Source organism: Gymnodraco acuticeps, unplaced genomic scaffold (genome assembly GCF_902827175.1).
Source record: "Gymnodraco acuticeps unplaced genomic scaffold, fGymAcu1.1, whole genome shotgun sequence".
In the NCBI taxonomy this organism is placed as follows: Eukaryota; Metazoa; Chordata; class Actinopteri; order Perciformes; family Bathydraconidae; genus Gymnodraco; species Gymnodraco acuticeps.
In genome coordinates, this window is record NW_022991513.1 from 2,246,122 (window position 1) to 2,268,805 (window position 22,684).

The following is a 22,684-nucleotide window of genomic DNA, read 5'->3' on the forward strand; positions in this document are numbered from 1 at the left end:
AGATCCTTCATCTGGCCCTCAAAATGAGCAGATTTTAAAACACAGGTTGTGAACATTTGAAAAGATTGACAATCCAAAATATTTTCTTCTGTATTGTCTTTATTATGATGAACTAAGAATATCTATATTGAATGTCAGTTTAAATTCCAGAAACATTATTGTGCACTGATGTCATAAATAAATGTTTTTTAATGCTTATTAATTGTCTGCCTTTGTGTCTTCAGCTTTAACAATGATGATTTACTTCTGTAATATACATTTTTGAGTGTTTTGCCTTCCTGGTTCTTCTCAATGTTTTGTAAGCTTTGGGCAGGGAACATTATTTGTATGCATGACACAATGATGATAAAAAAAATCAATCACTCCTTGTACTCAAGTAAATGTACTTTCCACCACTGAAGAGGGTTGCTGAAAAACTGCACTGTTCACAGAAACATTTAAACACACTGACCTGATTTAATCTGAGCAAGTAAACAAGGTTAGACCGTGAAATTAGGCTGAACATTATGAGAACACTGCTTCACTGCCCAGTGAACACAGCTTTGTGTGTCGAGTGTCAGTAATACGTAAAGGCTTGGGAACAGGACTTCCATGGCCACAGGGCAGCGCTGCGTGAAATGTGGCTGATGCCGAGGATCAGAGCCGCTCTCGATTTATTAGGTTAAAAGTGTTCCATCATCACAGCCGAGGAGCTATTCATATATTGAACGAGTGGATCAGCGTTGTGACCTGCTTCTGTCACTTTAACGGGCCTGACGTTCATTACTGCTCTGTTCCACTGAGAGCCTCGTCCCAGAGCGCCTCTATTCTCAGCCGGCTACAGGTCGGGACGGTGGAAGTCCCTGTGTGACACCTTTTAATTACACTTTGAGGAGAAGATTCACATATATTACACATCTGTTATGTGGAATAATCCACCAACTCTGCCATGTTAAGGGATACTACTGGTGAACAGGGTAAAACAATTATCATTTTAAAACATTTCCAGAAACAGCAATCTCATATAAAACATTCAATGAAGCCAGTTATACGTCTTATTCTTTTAGTTGAAATATTTAAGTGTATTTACAAAGGAAACTTTACGTTTCTGTCAACAGTCATACAAAAACAATTGCAATGTTTTTAAGAATAAAATGAAAATGAAGAACCCATTTACATCAGAATATGAATATGATTGAAACTAGAAGCTTTTATGTTTAAATCTGCAAAAGTGAATTAGTGAATTATATACAAATCTACAAGCTTAATTAGTCAACATGAAATAAACAACTTAATGTGTATTTTGTACGTAGAAAGAAAACATGTTATGAAATCAAAAAACCCAAAACCGGTGCATGAAAAAACTATGTTTGCCTTTAGTGTCTCGCCTTAACCACAAAACATACATCTACAATCTGGGCAGTAACTCTGGTTCAGACTGACATGAGCCGGCCTGCAGGAGAAGACGGAACCTGAAAACCTGCCTGAAATATCCAGGATGATAATCTTTCATTCAGACAAAAATGTATTCCTTGTCTTTTTGCCAACATCACAAGGTTGGTGTTTTAGGATGATCCCTGCTAACCAGCTGGTGAATGAGTTACAGCCGCAGCCTCTTGATGTCTTCACTTCTGAAGTCGATACGCAGCGTGAGAACCTGACGCACCTCCGCCGGGGTCAGCCGCCACGTCAGGGGGCCCGAGTTCGGCCCCCAGTAATCCAGGATCTCAGTTACCTGCAGCACAAATACACACATATGAGTAAACCAGGAAACAGTGTTCACACCTTTACTTAAGGTTCTGAGAAAACAATATTTTTAGCAAAATGTATTTAAAAAATATTAAAATGATTCATGATACAGAACTCCTGTGAGTGTTATAGCTGTCATAAATTATTTTAGCAAGTTATTATTATGAATGCAATATTGTGTGGTTACCAGTTCCCTGTATTCATTTATTAAGGAGCAGTTTTTCTAGCAAAGGATATGGGCCTGATTTAAAAGAGCCAAATAAAACATTTTGAAAAACTCATTATGACAAAGCTTCATATTTTATAAAACCATGATTTGTTCTGTATATTAAATCCCCATGCGTAAAGTAACTAGCAAATACATCTGTCAGATAAATGTGGTTGAATAAACCTTCCCACAGTAGTAGCAAGCATTAAGGAGCATACTATGGAAATACTAAAAAACAAGAAACTCTAATATCTATTACTTGATTATATGTACGAGGGTACATTCCACTATGGGGTGTAAATGGACATAAACATTACACGATCCATTATATTGATGTATATATTGACGTGTACTGTGTGTGAGATGATCTAAATTACCCGCTCCAGGTTTAGGATGGTGGCCATTTGTGTGAGGCGAGCGAACTTATCCCTGATGGTCCAGGTGGTGACGGTGGTGAGGTACGCCACCAGAGACCGAAGCTCTTTGTCGAACTGCAGCCCTCCGAGCTACAACAGAAGAACCAGAAACAGTGGATGGACTTTATGTTTGAAAAACGTGTACACATTTATTTAGACCTCCCCTGTAAAACACTCTGCTCTAAATAGGAAGATGTTTTCGTGACAAAAGGAGGCGCCCTCTGCTGCAGGCCTCTCTGTACTCATTAATAAATCATAGCTTGAGGCTTTTCGTCACATGTGGCAGGGATGTGATGCAATATGCTGCAGAGGAGGCTCGCCGCCACCTTGTGGCTGAGCCCGGCTACTCACCCTGCTGAACGAGCATTTGAGGACGGTTTTCTCCATTTCTATAGATATCAAGCTGGTCATCAGGCTGGTCAGAGTGTCGTAGATCACAGCAGACATGGCCGTCTGGAGAGGAGAGAGAGAGGATAAAGAATCAGTTCACCCCAAAAATCAACATATACAAACCTATCCTCTTACCTATAGTTCTATTTATAAATCTACATTGTGTTGGTGTAGTTGCAGATGACTTGAGATATCGGTCTTATATAGATGTCTGCCTCGTCTCGAATATATTTGACCTGCATTCCACTCACCCTGTTGTGCTAAAAGTGCCTAAAAGAAAACACCTTTGAAAAATATATTTCTCTTTTCAGTCATCATGACCCGATTAATACAGATAATACACTCAACTTCCTGCGAGATGTAAACATTAATGCCTTAAATGTTAAGTAAGCTGGCTTCCTTTTGTGCGGTTATACAATATAAAGAGGATAGTTTCTACATAAAACTGCTCAGATCAAGGACTGTGGATCATCTTCAAAAACGGTATATTATTTCTGGTGAGAGACTCTGCTGTTGAGATTTTAAAATGTATTTTTTACCGTGCTTTGAGCACCAAAGGTTGAATGCCCTCTAGTTCTGTTATACTCCGAGAGAAGGCAGACATGTCAAAACTCACACTAGATTGATGAATAGCACTGCAGGTAAGAGCTTAAAATGTGTTATTTTCATGTTGGCCTGAACTGGCCCTTTAAAACATATATATTTCATGGCTGAAATGCTGCTCAGACGAGGTACCTTGAACTCTGCCATGAGCTGCTCCAGGTTGACGATGAGCTGCTGCACCCAGGGATCATTAGCTTCATAATCATTAAACTCCTCCTGTGAAGACACCAGCTGTTACTGCAACATGCTTTATGACCTCTGGTTTATTCCGGTTCTCTGCTCTGAGACTGTTACCTCCTCGATGTTGTGAGAGATGGACAGGAAGCTGCTGATCCACGGTTTCACCTGAGACTTTATGGCTGTTGTGTTCAACTCGGTCAGGCCCTCCTGTGAAAGAAAGATCTCATCAGAGTCTGAAGCTTTTACCACAAAGAGGCTTTATAGAACTACTAGTTTAGTACAAGCGGGCAGTGATAGCTTTGAATTTCAAATATCCTCAGAAAGATGAGTAATCCTTCACTGAGACACTCAGAAAAACGACACCAGTTGTTTTTTTAGTAGCCATCTGTTAAAGCTAAAACACAAAACATGAAATACATTTGAATCAAGTAATACAATTAATAAACAAATACAAATGTAAAGATTTGGATTATTAGATCTAGAAAAACTTAGAAATTATTAGAGAATACTTTTAGTTTATGATGATAACACTTCAGTACAAGACTTCAAGAGGACATATCATACTCAGGTTCATATTTTATTTCTCACCTCTACTGTGACATGTCTCCATGCTTTAAAGGTGGGGTTGGTAATTTAGGAGAAACCAGCTCGAGTGCGCTAGAATTTGAAAATAGTACACAACCGGAGAAAATCTGCCACTTCCTTACAGAGCCCCTCCTCCAACACACACAAACGCGCACATGACCAATGAGGGCATACATTTGTGCACAGATGGAAGGCTGACAGGCAGGTAGGCATCCAGTTATTTTAGCCGGGTCGGCTAAAATGATTGGTCGTGCTTTTTACAGTACTACGGCTTTCATAGATGACATTTTTTATGGATTTTTTGTCAAAGCACTTAAGATATTCATTGCTATCGGGATGTTAAGAGCATTCCATGGAATATAACAAAAAGTGTATCTCGAGCCGGTTTCTCCAACTGACCTACCCCACCTTTAATGTTCAAAAAGCTCTTTATTTTTCTCCTACTGCCTGTGATGCAGCAACTCTTTTCACCCTCTGTCTGAAACCAGAGCCCAGTCTGCTCTGATTGGTTAGCTGGATGGCTCTGTTGTGATTTGTCAACTCGTATAGATGTTCCGCCCCTAACCCCTAGATTCCACCGGATCCGTCTGCGGCGCGTTACGGCTGCGCCGCGGTTTTGGTCCGGCCTCCTCCGGCGTCATACCCTACCGGGCGCGTTTCAGAAGCATTTCAGAAGCGTAGCGTCTTGCCTGCCGGCTCGCAGTTTTTGTTGATTTGGGCATATTTCCTGGACAGGCTACTTTGTACAGACAAAGTTAATAATAATTGTAATATCCCAGTTATAAACGACATGAATCAAAGATGTGTTGCTGTATTTTAGTGGTAAAAAAATGCATTCATCATCATAATTATTTTATATATATAATGTGCACAGTGCCTGTAAACCGGAGGAGAACGCTGGCATTTCTCCTCCTACTTGAAAGACTACGGGAGGATAGGGTCTGCAAAATTAGTTTGTGTTTATATATATGCTATATATGCTCTGAACGTTCCACTTCCTGCCCGACATTACCTTACGGCTGCGTCGCGTCGAAAAATAGACTTCAATCCTATTTCGAGCGGAGCCCAGCGGCGAGACGCTTCTGGGACGCTTCTGAGCCGTAACCCGGCGCGTCTGGTGGAAAAGCACCCATTGACTAGAGTGGCCGCGATCCTTGCGGACGCCGCGGCACAGCCGCAACGCGCCCATAACGCACCGCAGACGGACCCAGTGGAAACTAGGGGTTAGCCTATTATGTCAACTTTGTTGGAGCTCTAGCCAGTAGAAGCGCTTACACAGTGATGTCATTATGTTGTATGTATAATGGAGGGGTTTCAAGCAGGGGGTGCGGCTGGGGGGTGGGAGAGAAACTTTAGTCTGCCATTGCAGACCATTTTCATGCACAAAAGACTATATACAACACATCAGGAAAGGGAACAGCCAAAAAGCTAAATAGGACCTCTTTAAGATCAATGTCTGCAGACATAGTTTTCCTCGCTGTAGACACTAGCCTTTCAAACTCATCATTTAAAAAGCACACTGATGTAAGTGTTCCCTTCAATGTATATAAATAAATACACAACAAGTAGCTGACAGAAATGATGTGTGTGAGTGTGTGTGTGTGTGTGTGTGTGTGTGTGTGTGTGTGTGTGTGTGTGTGTGTGTGTGTGTGTGTGTGTGTGTGTCCAACCTGTAAGAGATCCTTGAATTTGGCGGATGTGTTGACGAGGTCGGACAAACAGCTTTCAATCTTAGCTTGGTCCCCGGAGCCGGGAACCTGATTGAACAACTTGGAGCAGTCGTTCTGCGAGGCAAAGAGAAAACAAGTACATCTCAGAGGAATGAGTCAGCTATAGAGGACAGGATGAAGAATCAGAGATGGATGGTGTTTGTGGGAAACTTACCTCAAGGTTTCTCTTTAAAGTGGTGATGTTGTCACTACAGACCTCTACGTTATTCAGAGTCACCTGACGGAGAAAAAGACAAAAAGAGACTAGTCAGCCATCCTTTCTCTTCTAAATCAATAGGTCCAACTGGTAGCTATGAAGTGTTTCTTGATTCCATTTCATCTTTTGACAAACGGTTTAAAAGGTTTTTGAAGTAGTGCCTCCTTCGGCTAAGAGCCATTTTAAATATTAAAACACTACTCACCGCACTTAAATTAGGAGCTTATTCATGCATGTATTCCTCAGCTAAATTACTGCAGAGATAATTTAAGGGGCTGTCGCTCTGACCAGAACAAAGGGCAACCTCATCCAAACTCTACTCACACATTCCAAATACTGCCTATTTACCATTGATTCAAATGTTCACTTTTGGTTAGTTATTAACATCATTCTGACTGAAAATAATTATGCTGCTGAGAAAAAAGGCATACTTGCCATTCAATTAATTATGTAGGAAATGGTTGCTTGACATCATAATTCTCCACCTGCCCCCAGCTTAACTCCCCCTTAGCTCTTTCTCTCTCTTTGAACATACCAAGTTGTCATCTCATAGTGAATAAAAAAGCATCATTTACAGCTGTGTGTTGACTGAAATGCATCACAACCTAAAGAACAAATCTCCAATAACACAGCCAGCAGCTCGTGTCACAAGCTAAAGAAGCTAGCATGTGTTTGGCCTGAGAAGACATGCTAACCAGGGGGTAACGAAGTACTACTTTATTAAAGTAGAAGTAGAAATACCACAGTGTAGTACTGTACACAAGTATAAGCACCAAAATAGTTTGACAGTGCCAAGAATGAAAAAAGGTACTCATCATGCACAACAGCCCCTTTCAGGATAATATATATGTCATTGTATTAATTACTGATTCATTCATGTTTTAATCTCTTTGATGTAGCAGCTGCTAAAGAAGGAGCTTTTTTGTTACCATTACTGCAGGATAGCCTGGGAGTTACTCCAATAAGGTTTTATCTTTACTTATAATTATACATGATTGGTTTTTAATTGTTAAAAGCTGTTAATAAGTGTATTTAAAAAATGACCTGCTTCAGAATTGTTGAGGTGCAGAAGTATAAAGAAGTTAGAAATGATAATACTTGAGTAAAGCACATCTAAAACTCAAGTAAAATACTTAAGTAAATATACTAAGTTACTATCCACCACTGATGGTCATGTTGTGTTTCACAAGAGGGGGGATGAGCTGTTGCTCCAGCAAATGTAACCCAGCCTTGTGCACAGCTTAGCGTATATATTTGTGTTTTCTGTTGGTCTCACCAGAAATGCAGCCTTGGCGTTTTCAGCGCTCTCGATGCCCATGGTGTTGAACTTCCCCTGCTGTAAGCTGCTCTGCATCAGGCTGACTGCACTGCTGACGCCTCGCTGGATGTCCTGAAGCGTCGTGGCCGGGAAGCCCTGCCGCAGCTTGTTATACAAAACCTCCCTGAAACACGGGCAGGAGGAGCACAGACATGTATGAGGCTTGTAAAATAACAACAGAGACAGTGTTAGATAAGTCATCAGTAAGTGAGAGGGAGAGCACCTGAAGTCCGACTCCAGCACGGAGTTGGCGTGGTTGATCATGGCGCAGAGGCAGTCGATGCTGGAGCTGGATAAAGCTCGACTGATGCACTTCTTCACGATGTAGAAACAGTCGTCCACCATGCTGGATGTCAGTTGGCCCTTTTCATACGAATCCATAGTCACAGCCTGAGGAGGAGAATTCATTTTATTTCAAGTTCATTGAAGTCGCTCTGATTAGAAAGATATTGCATTTACTGAATGGAAAACCCTTGCATTCATTTTTCCTAAATGTCGAACACTTAATTAACTATCATACCATAGATAACAATTTCACAACATGTTATCATATTCAAATATGTTCCTAAAAAAGGTCATCAAGATTAAGATTGCTATTTATGAAACCATTTGGATCTGATCAATCTCACATCTACGAGCAAAATATGTTACATATAATTCGCTACCAAAATAAGTTTGCGTTTATCTAAAATAATCAGAAGCATGCAGCAGCAACGTTATCCATTTTTATGTCCTACATTACCAAAAATGCAAAGATTCAGGTGTGCTATGGGTACAACAAACATCAATCCTATATCATTAATGCAAAGTGAAAACACAGATGCCGGCTAATATTGTATCATTGTTAAAGAATCAATATAGTTGTCAGAGACTGTATGAGACGAGGTCATTTACCTTGTTGACAGTCTCCCTCATGTAGTACTCTTCCATTGGGATATAGTAGCCAATCAGCTCCTGCATCGTCCGGCTCAGCATGCAGTGTTTCAGCAGCTTCTCCACGTTCTGCTGATGCTCTGGGAGTTCAAAATGTACCAAAAATTATATATTTTAGAGTTTAGATGAATGGCTTTTAAGCTCCACGTTTAAAAAAAGAAACATCTGTGCATGCATTACAACGTGTACCCTGTGTGACGCTCTGAGCATCCCCAACTTCGAAGTCGGCCAGCAAGCGGCGGCGTAAAAAGCGCAGGTAGAGCTCCGCCCTGGCGTTCATCAGAGTTACTTCAGCCAGCACAGGGTCCAGCTCCCTGTCCATGTGAGAGATGTATCAATAAAAAGGGTTAGGGTAGCAACTTTGAAGTCATAGCTCTATGCACCGGGTACTAACAAGTGACATGTAATGTAATGTACTTCACACTGGAAATAAATTGAACTACAGCAAAGCTACCAGAGAGAAATATCTAGTTTGGTTAACCAACGCTATTTATAAGAAGCTTTATACTTAAATACAATTATCAATTACGCTATTTCAAAAAGAGCTGCTTGCTGACAGGTATGAATGCATAACATACTTCAGTTCACAGTTTTAGAAAGTTTGATCGATATCAGTTCTTATTAGTGTGTTTTGTTTTATCTGACTTGAGAGGATGTTGCTGAACCTACCTGGGCTCGAGCGTCTCTCCCGGCACGCTCTTCATCATGCTGTTCTGGACGACCTGAAACTAAAGGATGGAAACAAGCTCACAGTGGGTACGGCTCTGCAGGAAAACACTCCCATCACGCCGTTCAGAGGACACGCTCACCTTGTTGTGGTATCCTCTCTGCTGGATGAACTTGTCGACTATTTTCTGAGCTTGTCGGTCACATTCCTGCTGCAGGTGAGTGATGAGTGTGTACAGATGGCCTGGACCATAATACGTCTCCACTATGGGCTGATGAGTCTCAACCACACGGGCAATACCTGCAAACACACATTCAAACATGAGAGGAGTCCAGGAAACACACGCACACACACACACACACCATCAGGCGTGTTTCCTCACCCTCCAGCAGCAGCGTCAGAGTGTCTGCAAACACCAGCGATGCTCTCTTCTCCCCCAGGTCTCCTCCTGTGGCCAAGAGCAGGTTCTCTTCAGCTTTAGAGGCAAGCTGTGACAATATGTGTGTGAAACAAAGAGACATAACTTAGCTGTGAATGAACAAAAACATGGCTTTGCAGGGTATGTCTTCTAAACTGGAAAAAGCCATTCATGTACTCTACTTTTCCTTTAGCTGATGTATCTTGTCCAAGAACTCTTGTTTGTGTTGGTGGTTTGAATCATGACTATTTATACATTTGTTGTCATTTTAAATATTTTGTTATTAAAAAGACAATATTTGCTTTGAAATTATCCGTAAAACTGAAAAATCAATGAAAAAAAACACAGGATCTATAATTCACAATCTCATACGAACAACTAATTAATTAATGACTGTTCCTAACAATAATATAACATCAGATTTACTTACAGTGCTTACTCTTTTTGTTTAGGCAGCAGGACATTATCCACATATACCTACAGTACAGGGTTGGGACCTTATACTGATTTAAGTATTTAGCTGATACTCTTTAACATAATATAATAGAGGTTAAATCAGGATCAGGAATGTATTAGTTGTATTACAAGCAAACAATTAGGAGTACATAGGATTTACCAAAGTATTTAATAGGAAGTAACAACTGACCTGACTGCAGAGATAATGGCCAAAGCGGGCGAGGCCCTGCTGGTGGAGGCCCAACAGAGGGAAGATCTTGAAGAACCTTTCCACCTGTGCGAGGTCGACTGCTGCGACAGCTTCATCCAGCTTCTCAGCAACGATGACCTTCAGCTTCTGCTCGGCCTCCTGCAGCATTACAAGACTGGCATCCACAGCACTGCCTGCAGAGACAAGATCACAGTGTTGTACAATACTATAGATCTGAAAAATTCTATGTCAAAAATGATTTGAGACATAAAAAGGTTACGTTACTTCTCCACTACAGTGTAATGTATACTATAAAAGAGAAATTGAGGCTTCTTACTTTCGTCTCCCTGCCGACTCAGCTCTATAACTGACTGGTCCAGAGAGAGGTATCTGTGGATGTGGGCAGCAGCCTGCTCAAAGTCTTCATTACGGAGCGCTGTCTGCACGCCGTCTGTGCAGAACTTCAGATCCAGGATATCATCGGCACGCTGGATGACGTTATACAGCCGTGTCTACAAAAATAAAAGAAGATACAATAATAAATCAGTTTGTGATCTGACTATCAGCAACAGTTAAACATTTTGTGAGGGTATTTTTGATATTGTGTCTACATCCATGTTATCAACAATAGTATGGACCCATAAAACCCCAACTACGCCCATTTCTGTGACTTCAGAGGTTTATGGGTTTATGTGGATTGACCACATTATATTTCTATCAGTGTGGAAATTATACTGTATTTTAGGATGTGAAAAGTGTGGGTCTTTACCTTTGCCAGGTCTAGCTGTCTGACTTTGCTGCTGACGTTTTCAGCCAGGCTGCAGGTGAATGTGATCATGCCTGACAGCTGACTGGCGTCTCCTTCAATCAGCTGTAGGTTGGGCCTGTGGAGAACAGAGACAACATTTAGCACAACATGAAAGATTCTTGCTTAAAGAACAAAAGAGGCTTCTCAATACTCTTAATGTCCCCTCCTCGACTCTTCGGTCCTCCGGTAGTGACCTGGAAATGGATTTCAGCGCGCCATTTTGAAGGACATCTCATTTCTCGAAATGCACATCGAGGACCGAGCATCGAGGAGGCTCTCTGGAGGAGCTCTAACCGAGGAGACACTGATGGGTCCTCCGCGGATGCATTTCCGGGAACGGTGGAGGCGTTATGCACGGCCGGACTTATCTCAGCCCCTGGATATTATTTTAGTAGCTGCTTTCATCGTGACACTTTGTTTACAGTGAGAACAGCTGTGAGGTCCGTGCAGAAAGCAGAGCAGTGTGTAAAATATATATCACTCAGTATAACAGGCCTACATTACTCTCTGTATTTGTATGCTGTAGTTTAGTAGATATCTACAAACAAAGAGTCGATATTTTTCTAAGACCATTTAGTGCTTCACATAATAAAATACACAACGGCTGTAGCCTGATTATGCTTTAGGAGCTGTACTGTAGGTGTGTGTGGTACAGTGTGTAGGTGTGTGTGGTACAGTGTGTAGGTGTGTGTGTTGTACAGTGTGTAGGTGTGTGTGTGGTACAGTGTGTAGGTGTGTGTGTGGTACAGTGTGTAGGTGTGTGTGTGGTACAGTGTGTAGGTGTGTGTGGTACAGTGTGTAGGTGTGTGTGTTGTACAGTGCATAGATGCGGCGGACAGACGGGTCTCAGTTGGTTTGGTGTCCTATGTTTACTTTTAATACTTGTAAATACAACTTTTGGCCCGTAATTTCAATTCCCCATTTCAGCGACCAGAGAGAGGGGGGGATATATCCAGTCTTTGATTGTGTTACGTTATTATGAGAGTGCTCTCATACTTTAAATTGTAAATATTTATATAAATATATTTGTGTGTATATGTCCGCATTTGTAGCCTGTTATTGTCTCACACTGTCAATGAATCAAAGTAAATATATAAGTCGTCATGAACACATCTGTCCATCAGACAGAGGGCTGCTGTGCCTCCTGTCATCATTAATGGACGTCTCTTTAAAATGATTGATCAGAGGAGAGGAGTTCTCATTTCTCTAACCGCCTGCTGCTACCCCTCCTCTCTCCTCGAGTCCTCCGCTCGCATCTCCTGTGGGCGGGACTAAGTCTTGAGGATAGGAGTCGAGGATAGGAGTCGAGGAGGGGAAATTAAGAGTATTGAGAAGCCTCTATAGACTCTGGTGGTTGTAACCAATGTTAATCATCAGTTACTCTTTATAAACTTTACCCCATCCTCTGCAGGGCCAGCATCTTTGTGTGAATACTCCCCTCCTGCCCTACCAGTCTGTCCAGCTCAGACTCCACTTCTTTCTGTATCAGAGGAGGAAACACAACATGTCATTCAAGATTCAAGGGGTTTTATTATCATGTGCACAGTGGCTACAGTGTAGTTATGGCAATGAAAGTCTTAGGTCCCGAGCTCCTCCATCAGTGCAACATATTACATAAAGGAAATAAGACAACAAAATAACATAATCAGCAGTGTGCTGGACTGCATTTGTTTAGAAACAATTGCCAATGCTACGTATTATTATATATTATTACAATACCCAGTATTTTAATGTTACTGTAGCCCTATGGTATTTCATTATACATGTATCATTTTCTTATTCCTGCAAATTGCACCATTATTTCTGCTGCCTTTTTTTATTTGTATGTTAAGTAAAAGCATGTTGCATTGTTGGAAGAGCCTGGTATGTCATGGCCAAAACGATGTTGTTAATATTATATGAAAAGCCTTTGTGCATTTGAATTTGATTTAGTTTAATGTTGGGATCCTTGTAAATAATATAACAAAGACAGATTTAAAGGGATTTTTCCACTGTTAACTCAGACCAGTCAGCTTAGAAAAGATTAAACTGTAGTCCTAGCTGCTAAAGTCATTAGCTTAATTGTTTAATGTTTATTTATCCATAATTTAACAACGTGGAGGTTTTGTTTTGAGCCAGCAGCTCCCACCGGAAGTTTACGTGGAGGAAGCCAGTGACAGTACACGTCAAACTAACAGCCTTTCAAAAGTGATTTATATACGGACCTCCTCAGTGCAGAGCTGCCGGTAAACTCTCTCCAGGTCCTCCAGCTCCGTCAGCGCTGAGATGGTCTCCATACTGACCGAGGATAGAGAGCCAGAGTCGGATCTTCTTGCTGCCAAGAATCCGCTGTCAGCCATCTTCCGCCACAAATACAGGACAGGACCGAACGTCACTGTGTTAAGGTACTCCCTGGAATAAGCCTGTCAGGCAGAGAGTCTTCACTGTGTAATGTCGGATACCGAGGAGTAACGCTGAATGCTCCATTTTGAAATTTGATTAAGCATGACTGAAAAATGTTACGTTACCTTCTCTAACTTGAGCACTCATTTTTACCATGCGTTAACGGTGGAGCGTGTGGAGGCAGAACAGAAGCGCTACCTGAGAAGTCAAGTTCTGGGTGGAAATATTATCCTACTACGCATGCGCTGTACGTTACAGTTCTTAAAGATTATCCCTGTCATTCATAGGCAGTATATATATAGAACTGGGTTTATTTTAAAGTGTGTATTCCATCCAATACACTGGAGGTGAATAGTTTCATTTTGTACTGGCCGCATACAAAATAATTATGTATCTGCAACTTGTATTACCAGGAACAATTCCAAAGTCACTCAGGAGAAAGATAAAAAGCAATACAATTTTGAAGGCACTTTCAATTTCCAACTTCAAAAGAAAATTTGTTCTAAAAAAAATACTCTAAATTATTAGATCCATAATCGTGGTCATGAAGTAATTCAAATTAAATCTAATTATCTCTAAAATATTTTCTTGCCAATCAAAATAAGTGTAAGAACTAAGATGATGCTTCAGTAAAAGTATACAAATAGAAAAAACAAAATTAAATGTGTCTCTTTCAACTATATTTTTCATCAATGTTCAAGTTTTTACAACAGACTTGATAAAAACAATACATTTTGGTAGCAAGTCTGATCATTTCCTGCAGACATAAAGCCATGTTGGGTAAACTCCCATCTTACATCTGATCACAGAGTTGCAGGTAGCTATTGCCTGAGATCACATGATGTGGTTTTGTTACATGTGCCAAGTGCAAGGACTGACTTAGGTACGAAAGCTTTTATGTGAGCAGCTCCAGTTGCTTAGAACAGTCTTCAAAAAGTTTTGAAACTGAGCAAATTGGTTCCACTGGATAGGTGCAATGATACTTGATACTGTTGGTACTTGTCAATAGGTATGTAAATGTAGCCCTGTAAATATGATGTATGATGTCCTTTATTGTTTTCTGCTTCATGGTGTAACCTACTTGGTGCAGGTTGTTTTCTGTTTCATGGTGTAACCTACTTGGTGCAGGTTGTTTTCTGTTTCATGGTGTAACCTACTTGGTGCAGGTTGTTTTATGTTTCATGGTGTAACCAACCAATCTCTTCCTGCATTTTACAATTGAAAATGGCTTGTTGCAGTCATTAGTGAAAGCAGGCTGAGTTCAGAGGAAGGGGTTTGTCCTGGACATTTCGAATCATTTGATGCCAGAATAATATCATGAGTCAGCCCCAGATGGGTAGCAGAGGGATGAAGAAGCAGTGCAACACAGGTGTTACAGAAACAGTGATTGGTTTTTTTTTATTTTTATAAATGGTATTTTAATCAAATAGAAATTCAGTCATATGGTGGCAGGATCAGGTTTGTTTGACAACAATACAAGTTTTTCTCTTTCCTGCTGAAGTTCTTCCCTTTGTATCTGCAGCTCTTGCTTTTCACTCTTCAGCTCTTCTCTCTGTTTACTCAAGTATTTGGCTTCCTCCAGCTGTGCTTTCCTTAGTGACTCGATCTCCTCTCTTTCTGCAGCCGCTTCCCTGGCATTCCCCACCCGCAGCATCTCAAGCAGCTCCCTCTGATCCTCCAGAGCTCGAGCCTCCTGTCTCTGCGCTCGCCTCAGAGCTTCTATCAGCTCCTGCTCTCTCTTGAACATTTGCTTTTCTCCCTCTGATGCTCTTGAATCTTCCAATGCACCTGTAAGAGGGAAAGAGAAGGTTGCGTGTTTAATAGATTTTGGCTACAATATAACCAAACATGTTAAATGTTAATAAACTGTTTAAGTGTAGCAGATGTATCTATCTAACTTTGATGCTGAGATACTTCAACTACTGAGAAAATGACAACACTTGTACTTATGTTGGTTAAATGCACAAGTAATCAAATAATGTTCTAACTGGACATTTTACCTTCATATTTACTTATTTTACAGTTGGATTATAAAGGAAAGGTACAGAGACATATGTATAACATTCTTTCAAATGTTGATTAGATAAAACCAGGGGTGCTTTTAACCTCAAAACATATTACTCAATACTTAGTCTACTGATAAATGAAGAGGTGGGTTTTGTTGTTTATTTGTAAAAACTACAAAAGTATATATTTCTTTAAAAAACAAACATTACCAGAACAGTGTGTCGCTGACAATGTCGATGTGGCCCTAGTAACATTTGAGCCCCGTGATGAGTTGGGTCGAGATTTCTGCTTGCCGTCTTCTAGCAGCTGAGTAAACACCGCTGGGTGTCTCTTCGACAGGTGCCGATGCAGGTTGCTGGTGCTGCGGCCGTCAGAGCACTGAATCTTCTTCATGCAGATGTGGCAACGCGCAGCATTTAAACTGTCCAGATGCTCGAAGTGCCTCCAAATTAAGCTGCGTTTATTCCGTGTAACTTGTACAGGGCGGTCATCACTCACTATGTGTCCAACTCCATCTTCGTCCAGGTAGATTTCACAAGGAGAATTAATGCCAGCTTCTTCTAATTTGTCAGATTCATCGGTTGCCAGATCCAGGTCAGAGTCCACTAAAAAAAGGAAAATACAATTATATAAGAGAACTGCAACTAATGTTTCATTGCTGGTTACTATACAATATGATTTTATTTAAATAACTGTTGCAAGACCCGAAAAACCCAGTGACTCCAGGAAACAACACTGATGATGTGTTGGAGCATCAGAAGGTGTGTGTATTAACTGAACTACACACTCAAAAAGCAATGAGTTATAAAACATTACCAAATAACTTTCTCCGCTTCTCTGTCACACCAGCGGTCTTTGGTTGTGTTGATGTGCCCTCAGAAGCAGGTGAGCTCTGCTGCCTGTCTGCTAGGAGCTGAGAATACACTTCCGGATGTCTCTTTGAGATATGCCGATGCAGGTTGCCGGTGCTGCCGCCTTCAAAGCTCTGCAACTTTCTGCAAATGCAGCAGCGAGCAGATGAAGAACTGTCCGTCTCATCATAGTACTTCCAAATTAAGCTGCGTTTACTCCGTTTTACGCCAATTTTTACAGGGATGATATCACCCACTATGCATCCATCTTGGTCCAGGTAGATGTCGCAAGGAGAATTTACGCCAGCTTCATCTAATTTTTCAGATTCATCAGCTGCCAGATCCAGGTCCACTAAAAAAAGGGAAAATACAATTATATAAGAGAACTGCAACTAATGTTTCATTGCTGATTACTATTTAATATGATTTTATTTAAATAACTGTTCCAAGGGAAAAAACGCCTTCATGTTTTGTAAAAACAACATATTGACATATTTCACTTATTTGGCAAAAAAAGTTAGAATGAACTAACTTTTTCAACCTGCATGCCCTTTGTGTTCTGTTAGACGCTTTTATCCAAAGCGACTTACATACACTCCATACTGTGGACAATACCCACAGGAGCGACTTGGGATGAAGTGTGTTGCCCAAGGAAACAATGACATGCTGACTGCAGTAGGGATTGAACTTGTGCTCCCCTGATCCTAAATTCAACGCACTAGACCACTGAGCCACAGCGCCCACTTGAACACAGGCTGAGGTCTGATCAACCTCGGCCTGGTCGCCTGGAAGAGGGGCTGTCCTGAAACACCCAGTGACTCCAGGAAACAACACTGATGATGTGTTCAAGTTGGAGCATCAGAAGGTGTGTGTATTAACTGAACTACACACACAAACAGCAATGAGTTATAACACATTACCAAATAACTTTCCCTGCTTCTCTGTCTCACCAGCGGTCTTTGGTTGTGTTGATGTGTCCTCAGAAGCAGGTGAGCTCTGTAAGTGCTGCCTGTCTGCTAGGAGCTGAGAAGACACTTCCGGATGTCTCGTTGAGATATGCCGATGCAGGTTGCTGGTGCTGCCGCCTTCAAAGCTCTGCATCTTACTGCAAATGCGGCAGCGAACAGATGAAGAACTGTCCATCTCATCGTAATGCCTCCAAATTAAGCTGCGTCTATTCCGTTTCTGTGTACGTTTGACAGGGAGGTCATCACTCGCCTCTTCAGGAGTTAGTTGTTTCACTAGAGCTCCATCTGCAATTTCCAGGATGCTTTTAATAACTGCTCCATTCACAGTGGGGAAGCTGTATTGTTGTGCATCCTCCAAAGCCAGCTCCACTAAATAACAGGAAAACAGAAAGTTATTAATGCTGTAACTGAACATTTGCATTAATTGCAAACTAATTATTTCAGCACTAGAATGAAGATGAACATGCTTTTTATTTAAGGTGTGTGACTGGAAAAGAAGACACGTTTTAATTTACTTTTTAACCGTTTTATGTTGCACATGATAGTGAATTGAGTGTAGTCAAATCAAAGTTGCTTTTCCACATTTCGACATGTCTCAGGAGGAAAAGCATTGGTGTAAATAAAAACATAATGATGCCTCTTTGGTTGTTTACCTAATGTGAATTGCTGTTGTGTGCTCCCAGCAGCGTGTGAAATCGTTAACAAGGACATTATTTAGTTGTTTAATCTGAGTTAAAGGCAAGCATACCGAAAGTGACTTGTTTCGATTCCATCTTCTCGAAGGTCGACGGTTTGATAAAAAGCCCAAAACAGCGCTTAATTTACGGACTGTGACTACCGCTGTCCCCGGTGCTTCTTAACCCGGCATCGGTCTGAGAAATAGTGTACAAATATTCGTATTTTTTAACTAAAATGTCGACTGTTAGCTTTTGTGTTTGGTTTATATCAGGGTTGCTAGTTGCTACCTGGTTGCTACCTATGGTTGCTACACATTGTCCCACAATGCATTGCTGCCATCGTCCTTAAATCATATCCGGGGGGGGCTAGTTTTTGGCCCAATCCCAAACCACTCCCTCGACCCTACCCCTCAGTGACGGAGTGAACTCCGTCTGTAGCCACACTCGCAGCTCAACGAGGCTCCCTCCTGTCAGATGGAGGGAGAGGCGAAGTCACGCCCATCTACTTCCGGACCATGGGACCCCGGAAGCGAAAAATGTACATTGAATTAAATGGAGAGAGAACACGTATCTTTTGATCCCGTTTGAATTGTGCCACGAACTACACATATGATGTTTGTCAGTCTTAAACAATCATTTCCATGTCAAAAAAGTCACATTTTGTCGTAAAACTGCTCAAATATAAGACTATGAAAAATACGCTACTACAAAGACTACAAATCCCAAATCCCATTCTGGGTCGCGTAAGTGATGTCACAGGCATGCTCGGTGATTTATAATAAGACTCGTAATTAAAGCGAAGAAGAAGAAGATCTCATAACTGATTTATTCCCTCCAATAAATTATAGATCGCTAAAAATAAATTCACTTTTACAAGATGCCTGTGTGCTTTGTACCAGGTTGTAGTCATAAAAGTGATCATACCACTTGCTCCTTCTATCGATTCCCGTCTGATGAAAGGACCAGGAGTCGCTGGATCAGACATATCAGGTAATATCATAATATACATGTTGTGCATGGAACATAGTCAAGTTAGCTACCTAGCTAGTAGCGACGAGTAGCGAGCACGTTAGTTAGCATTACATTACTTAGCCTTGTCATTTTTAGTAGCCTTACCATGAAGTTATTATTTTATTACATGAAGTAAACCAAAATGTTAAACAGTAACCAAACATGATGGTAAGTATTTCGTGAAACATTTGAAGAGTAGCCTACTGCGCCCTCCACCGAGTGCTAAGGAAGCAGTTCAGGGAGAGTCGAAGGCAGGCATGGAGCTTTGCATGACATTCTTCTGGACGTGTTTCATTGTGATGACAATCTGTTTGTTGGAAAGACAGTCGTTGTGTGCTTATTGAGAGAAAATTGTTAGAAGAGATAATTATTCAAAGTGTTGTTACTTTAAAGTGTTGTTACTGACCTTTTTCTCTTTTATTTTCTTTACCTCACCTGTAACTGCTGAGATGTTGAGGAACATGCACACTGACCTGCTCTGGCAACCTGATTTCCACTGTACGTAATAGTATTTGGTTGTGGTATATTATTTATATACATCAAAGGCACAATGCACCCCCCAGAGACACACATGTATTGAGTGTGATATTTTGCTAGGTCATGTGAAATCATCTTTACATACTAGAAAACTGTAGGAGCGGCAACTTGTTTTGAAATTGAATTTGTAATATCCGATAATAAAGTTGATCTGTTTTCTTTATTCTTCTCTCTTCCCAGCTCCATCCATCACCATTCTCTGTTCCTGCAGGTCCTGCTTGCTAATCAATGCTCATATTTTTTTACACAATTACAAATAAAGTCATTGTATTGTATGACATGAAGTTGTGCTTCATTCGGAGTCAATAATAAATTCATTCTGCCTTCAACTGCGCAATGATTGTGGACTGCACCGACATCCATGTAGCTGCCCCCCAGTAAGATGAACCAAGCAAAGAGGGTCCCCATCATGCCCAAGGACATCCAGCTGGCCCGCCGCATCCGCGGAGAGAGGGCTTAGACTGACCTGAGACCAGCACACCCAAACACAACGGCTCTTTTAAGAGTCACCTACATTTTCAAAGAGTTGCAATCCTACGTTATTATAATGATTAAACTGGTTCATGTATCACTTAGTTTACTGAACCGTGATGAATGAAAGTGAAATGAGTGAGGTAGTGGTTTACTGAAGTTACAAAGACATTAATATATGAGTAACAGTAAACACAAGCTTCTGTCAATTATGGATCATTCAAACTATTAATATAAAAATATGTAATAAAGTTCTAAAACAAGTATTCGGTATATTCCTTGATAGCTTTTGGAGAAGGTTGTTTTTAAGTTTACTAAAATCTATCGTTTCAACTGTTTCACTTTATAAAAAAGGAACAGGTGAGTAGAGCATCATTGAGTTTCTTATTCTGTCAGTAAATTATCCAAATGAATGTTTTTCATTATTTTAGTCAACCCTAAACAAATTGATTGTACCTTTTAATGATGACCTTACATGGTCGGCAAAGTTAAATTAACTTCAGAAAATCAAATCTGTTCTGAGAAAAAACTAATAAATGTTTAAAGATAGGAACTTGCCATCCCACTGAAAAACAGTCCGTAGAGATTTAAAGGTGTAGTTGTAGTTCAATCCAACGTTTCATTTGGATTCATTTGACAACAGTCAACTATTTTCATAAAGAATATATATATTTTTCAAAGTCAACTTTATTGTCAATCTTACTCAGTTTGAGAGATCAAAAAGACGTTTAAATAAAATTATACAATTTACAGATATGTATACAAATATATATATCCTATATACACCATCATGTATAATGATGGTGTATGATGAAGAAGGAAGTGTGGTAGATAACAAGTAAATATAGAGTTACATACAGATCCATGTTACAGCAAAAGATGGAATAACTCAGAAGCACGCAGTATAATAATAATTACATGCAACAATTAAATAACTGCTCAGCATCTCCACCACAATCCCAATCTGCTGTGTCCTGTTTTCCTCCCCTCTGCATAACACCCCATCACACATACGAAACACAACGCAGAGTCCGAGGGTGTTAAGAGTATGTTTATTGAAATGTGCTCCTCTCTACTGGCCAACACAGGGAGCATATGCTGGGTGTAGAATTGTTCCAGGAGGAGGAGATTTCCATGCCATGCAGGGTCTTTGGGGATGGGGATGATGATCGCCTCCTTCGTGGTCCACACAACAAAGTAGCAGAGACTCCGGTCTGTGATATGCAGCTGCCCTTGGACCTGGTGCCAGTATGGGTGATTCTCCTTGAGAATATATGACCCACCCTCCTCACGGAGACAGAAGGATGGTAACTGGACTGCCTCCGCGATGGTCATGTTCCTCTGGCTGTGTGGACACTTCACCTCCAGCAGGGCAGATGGCTGCACAAGTCCATCGGGTGATGCTCCCAAAACACCCGACTCACTCACAAAGAGACCAGACTCGATTCTAACACTGTCACTTGATAGGCCTCCACAAAAGCCTTCACCCCTTCGGCCTCGTTTACAACCCCCCAGTTGACAGTTGGCGATGTCTCTGGCCAGTGGGTTGTATGCTCCTCTCGCTGTTGGTAAAGTTGAGACACCGGCAGGACTACTTTGGAAGTGCCAGGCTTCCTCCACTGGCACTCAACATCTGTGGAGCTGATCTGCCACATGGCAAATATTGCCAATGCTGCAGCGTGGCTGCATTTGTACATCTCCTGTGCACAATCACAGACAGCGCTCTGCATCGCGCCATCGTCTCCCATGCAGATCTGTAAAAATAAAGTAATTACCATTTGTTAGCATGCTATAATAGATTGAATGAGCAATAATACAAGGATGGTCCGGATCTGGGGGTGGGAGGGTTTATTTTCCCATAGTTTTGTCCTCTTGTCTGTTGTTATTGTTTGTTTTTTCTGTATTGTTTGTAATTTGTGTTGTATTGGTTGTGATTGTACATTGTATTTTTCTAAATGTGTATGAATACATTTTTGAAAAACATTTGATCAACAATAAAAAAGGATTTGGTCAGGATCTAGACTCAGTGTGTAGTTTATTAATTAATCAATGCTCTCTACATTAGGAAAACACATACCGGTGTACCAGAGGGAGTCACACACAGCTGTGCCTAGATAACCAAAATCCTTGAATCTACACACAGCAAATAAACTCAAATGACACAACGAGAAAAAGGAGATCACACATACAGTATAGTCGATATAAAACTGTCCGCTTCAATCTGAAGAGCAACTAAAACAAAACACGGGAGTGTACCTTGTTCTTGTGAACACTAATGTTATCCACAGCATACACAGAGACCACAAAGTTCTTAAGGAGAAAACTAGTTCCATCCATCCATCCATCCATCTTCTTCCGCTTATCCGTGGTCGGGTCGCGGGGGTAGCAGTTCCAGCAGAGAGCCCCAAACTTTCTTTTCCCTGGCGACATCAACCAGCTCTGACTGGGGGATCCCAAGGCGCTCCCAGGCCAGCGAAGAGATATAATCCCTCCACCTGGTCCTAGGTCTACCCCTTGGTCTCTTCCCAGCTGGACGTGCCTGGAACACCTCCCTAGGGAGGCGCCCAGGTGGCATCCTAACTAGGTGCCCGAACCACCTCAACTGGCTCCTTTCGACGCGAAGGAGGAGCGGCTCAACTCCGAGTCCCTCCCTGATGACCGAACTTCTCACCTTATCCCTAAGGGAGACACCAGCCACCATGCGGAGAAAACCCATCTCGGCCGCTTGTATCCGCGATCTCGTTCTTTCGGTCATGACCCATCCTTCATGACCATAGGTGAGGGTAGGAACGAAAATGGCCCGGTAGACAGAGAGCTTTGCCTTCTGGCTCAGCTCCCTTTTCGTCACAACGGTGCGGTAAAGCGACTGCAGTACCGCTCCCGCTGCTCCGATTCTCCGGCCCATCTCACGCTCCATTGTTCCCTCACTCGAGAACAAGACCCCGAGATACTTG

General features: G+C 41.4%; 2 protein-coding genes across 3 annotated transcripts; both read right to left on the bottom strand.

Annotated features, from left to right (window-relative positions):
• Nucleotides 1-81: 81 nt before the first annotated feature.
• cog4 (component of oligomeric golgi complex 4) lies at nt 82-13,214 on the bottom strand. Its single transcript, XM_034196885.1, has 19 exons — nt 13,031-13,214; nt 12,224-12,306; nt 10,788-10,902; nt 10,356-10,530; nt 10,019-10,212; nt 9,337-9,442; nt 9,097-9,254; nt 8,957-9,015; nt 8,477-8,601; nt 8,249-8,367; nt 7,578-7,744; nt 7,313-7,478; nt 5,995-6,057; nt 5,781-5,894; nt 3,640-3,732; nt 3,478-3,561; nt 2,704-2,805; nt 2,314-2,442; nt 82-1,714 (listed from the first exon to the last, which is right to left on the bottom strand). Exons 1-19 carry the CDS (start codon nt 13,163-13,165, stop codon nt 1,580-1,582), a joined length of 2,322 nt encoding a protein of 773 aa, XP_034052776.1. The 5' UTR covers nt 13,166-13,214; the 3' UTR covers nt 82-1,579.
• Nucleotides 13,215-14,580: 1,366 nt separating this feature from the next.
• On the bottom strand, nt 14,581-18,066 carry LOC117533254. 2 transcript variants are annotated; one of them, XM_034196888.1, is made up of 5 exons: nt 17,783-18,066; nt 17,017-17,403; nt 16,032-16,418; nt 15,425-15,820; nt 14,581-14,996 (listed from the first exon to the last, which is right to left on the bottom strand). In XM_034196888.1, the coding sequence occupies exons 1-5, from the start codon at nt 17,805-17,807 to the stop codon at nt 14,647-14,649; spliced, it is 1,545 nt and encodes a 514-aa protein (XP_034052779.1). In that variant the 5' UTR covers nt 17,808-18,066; the 3' UTR covers nt 14,581-14,646. The 2 variants fall into 2 exon arrangements, with proteins under 2 accessions (XP_034052779.1, XP_034052778.1); XM_034196887.1 differs by having other exon boundaries at nt 17,688-18,064.
• Nucleotides 18,067-22,684: the final 4,618 nt, after the last annotated feature.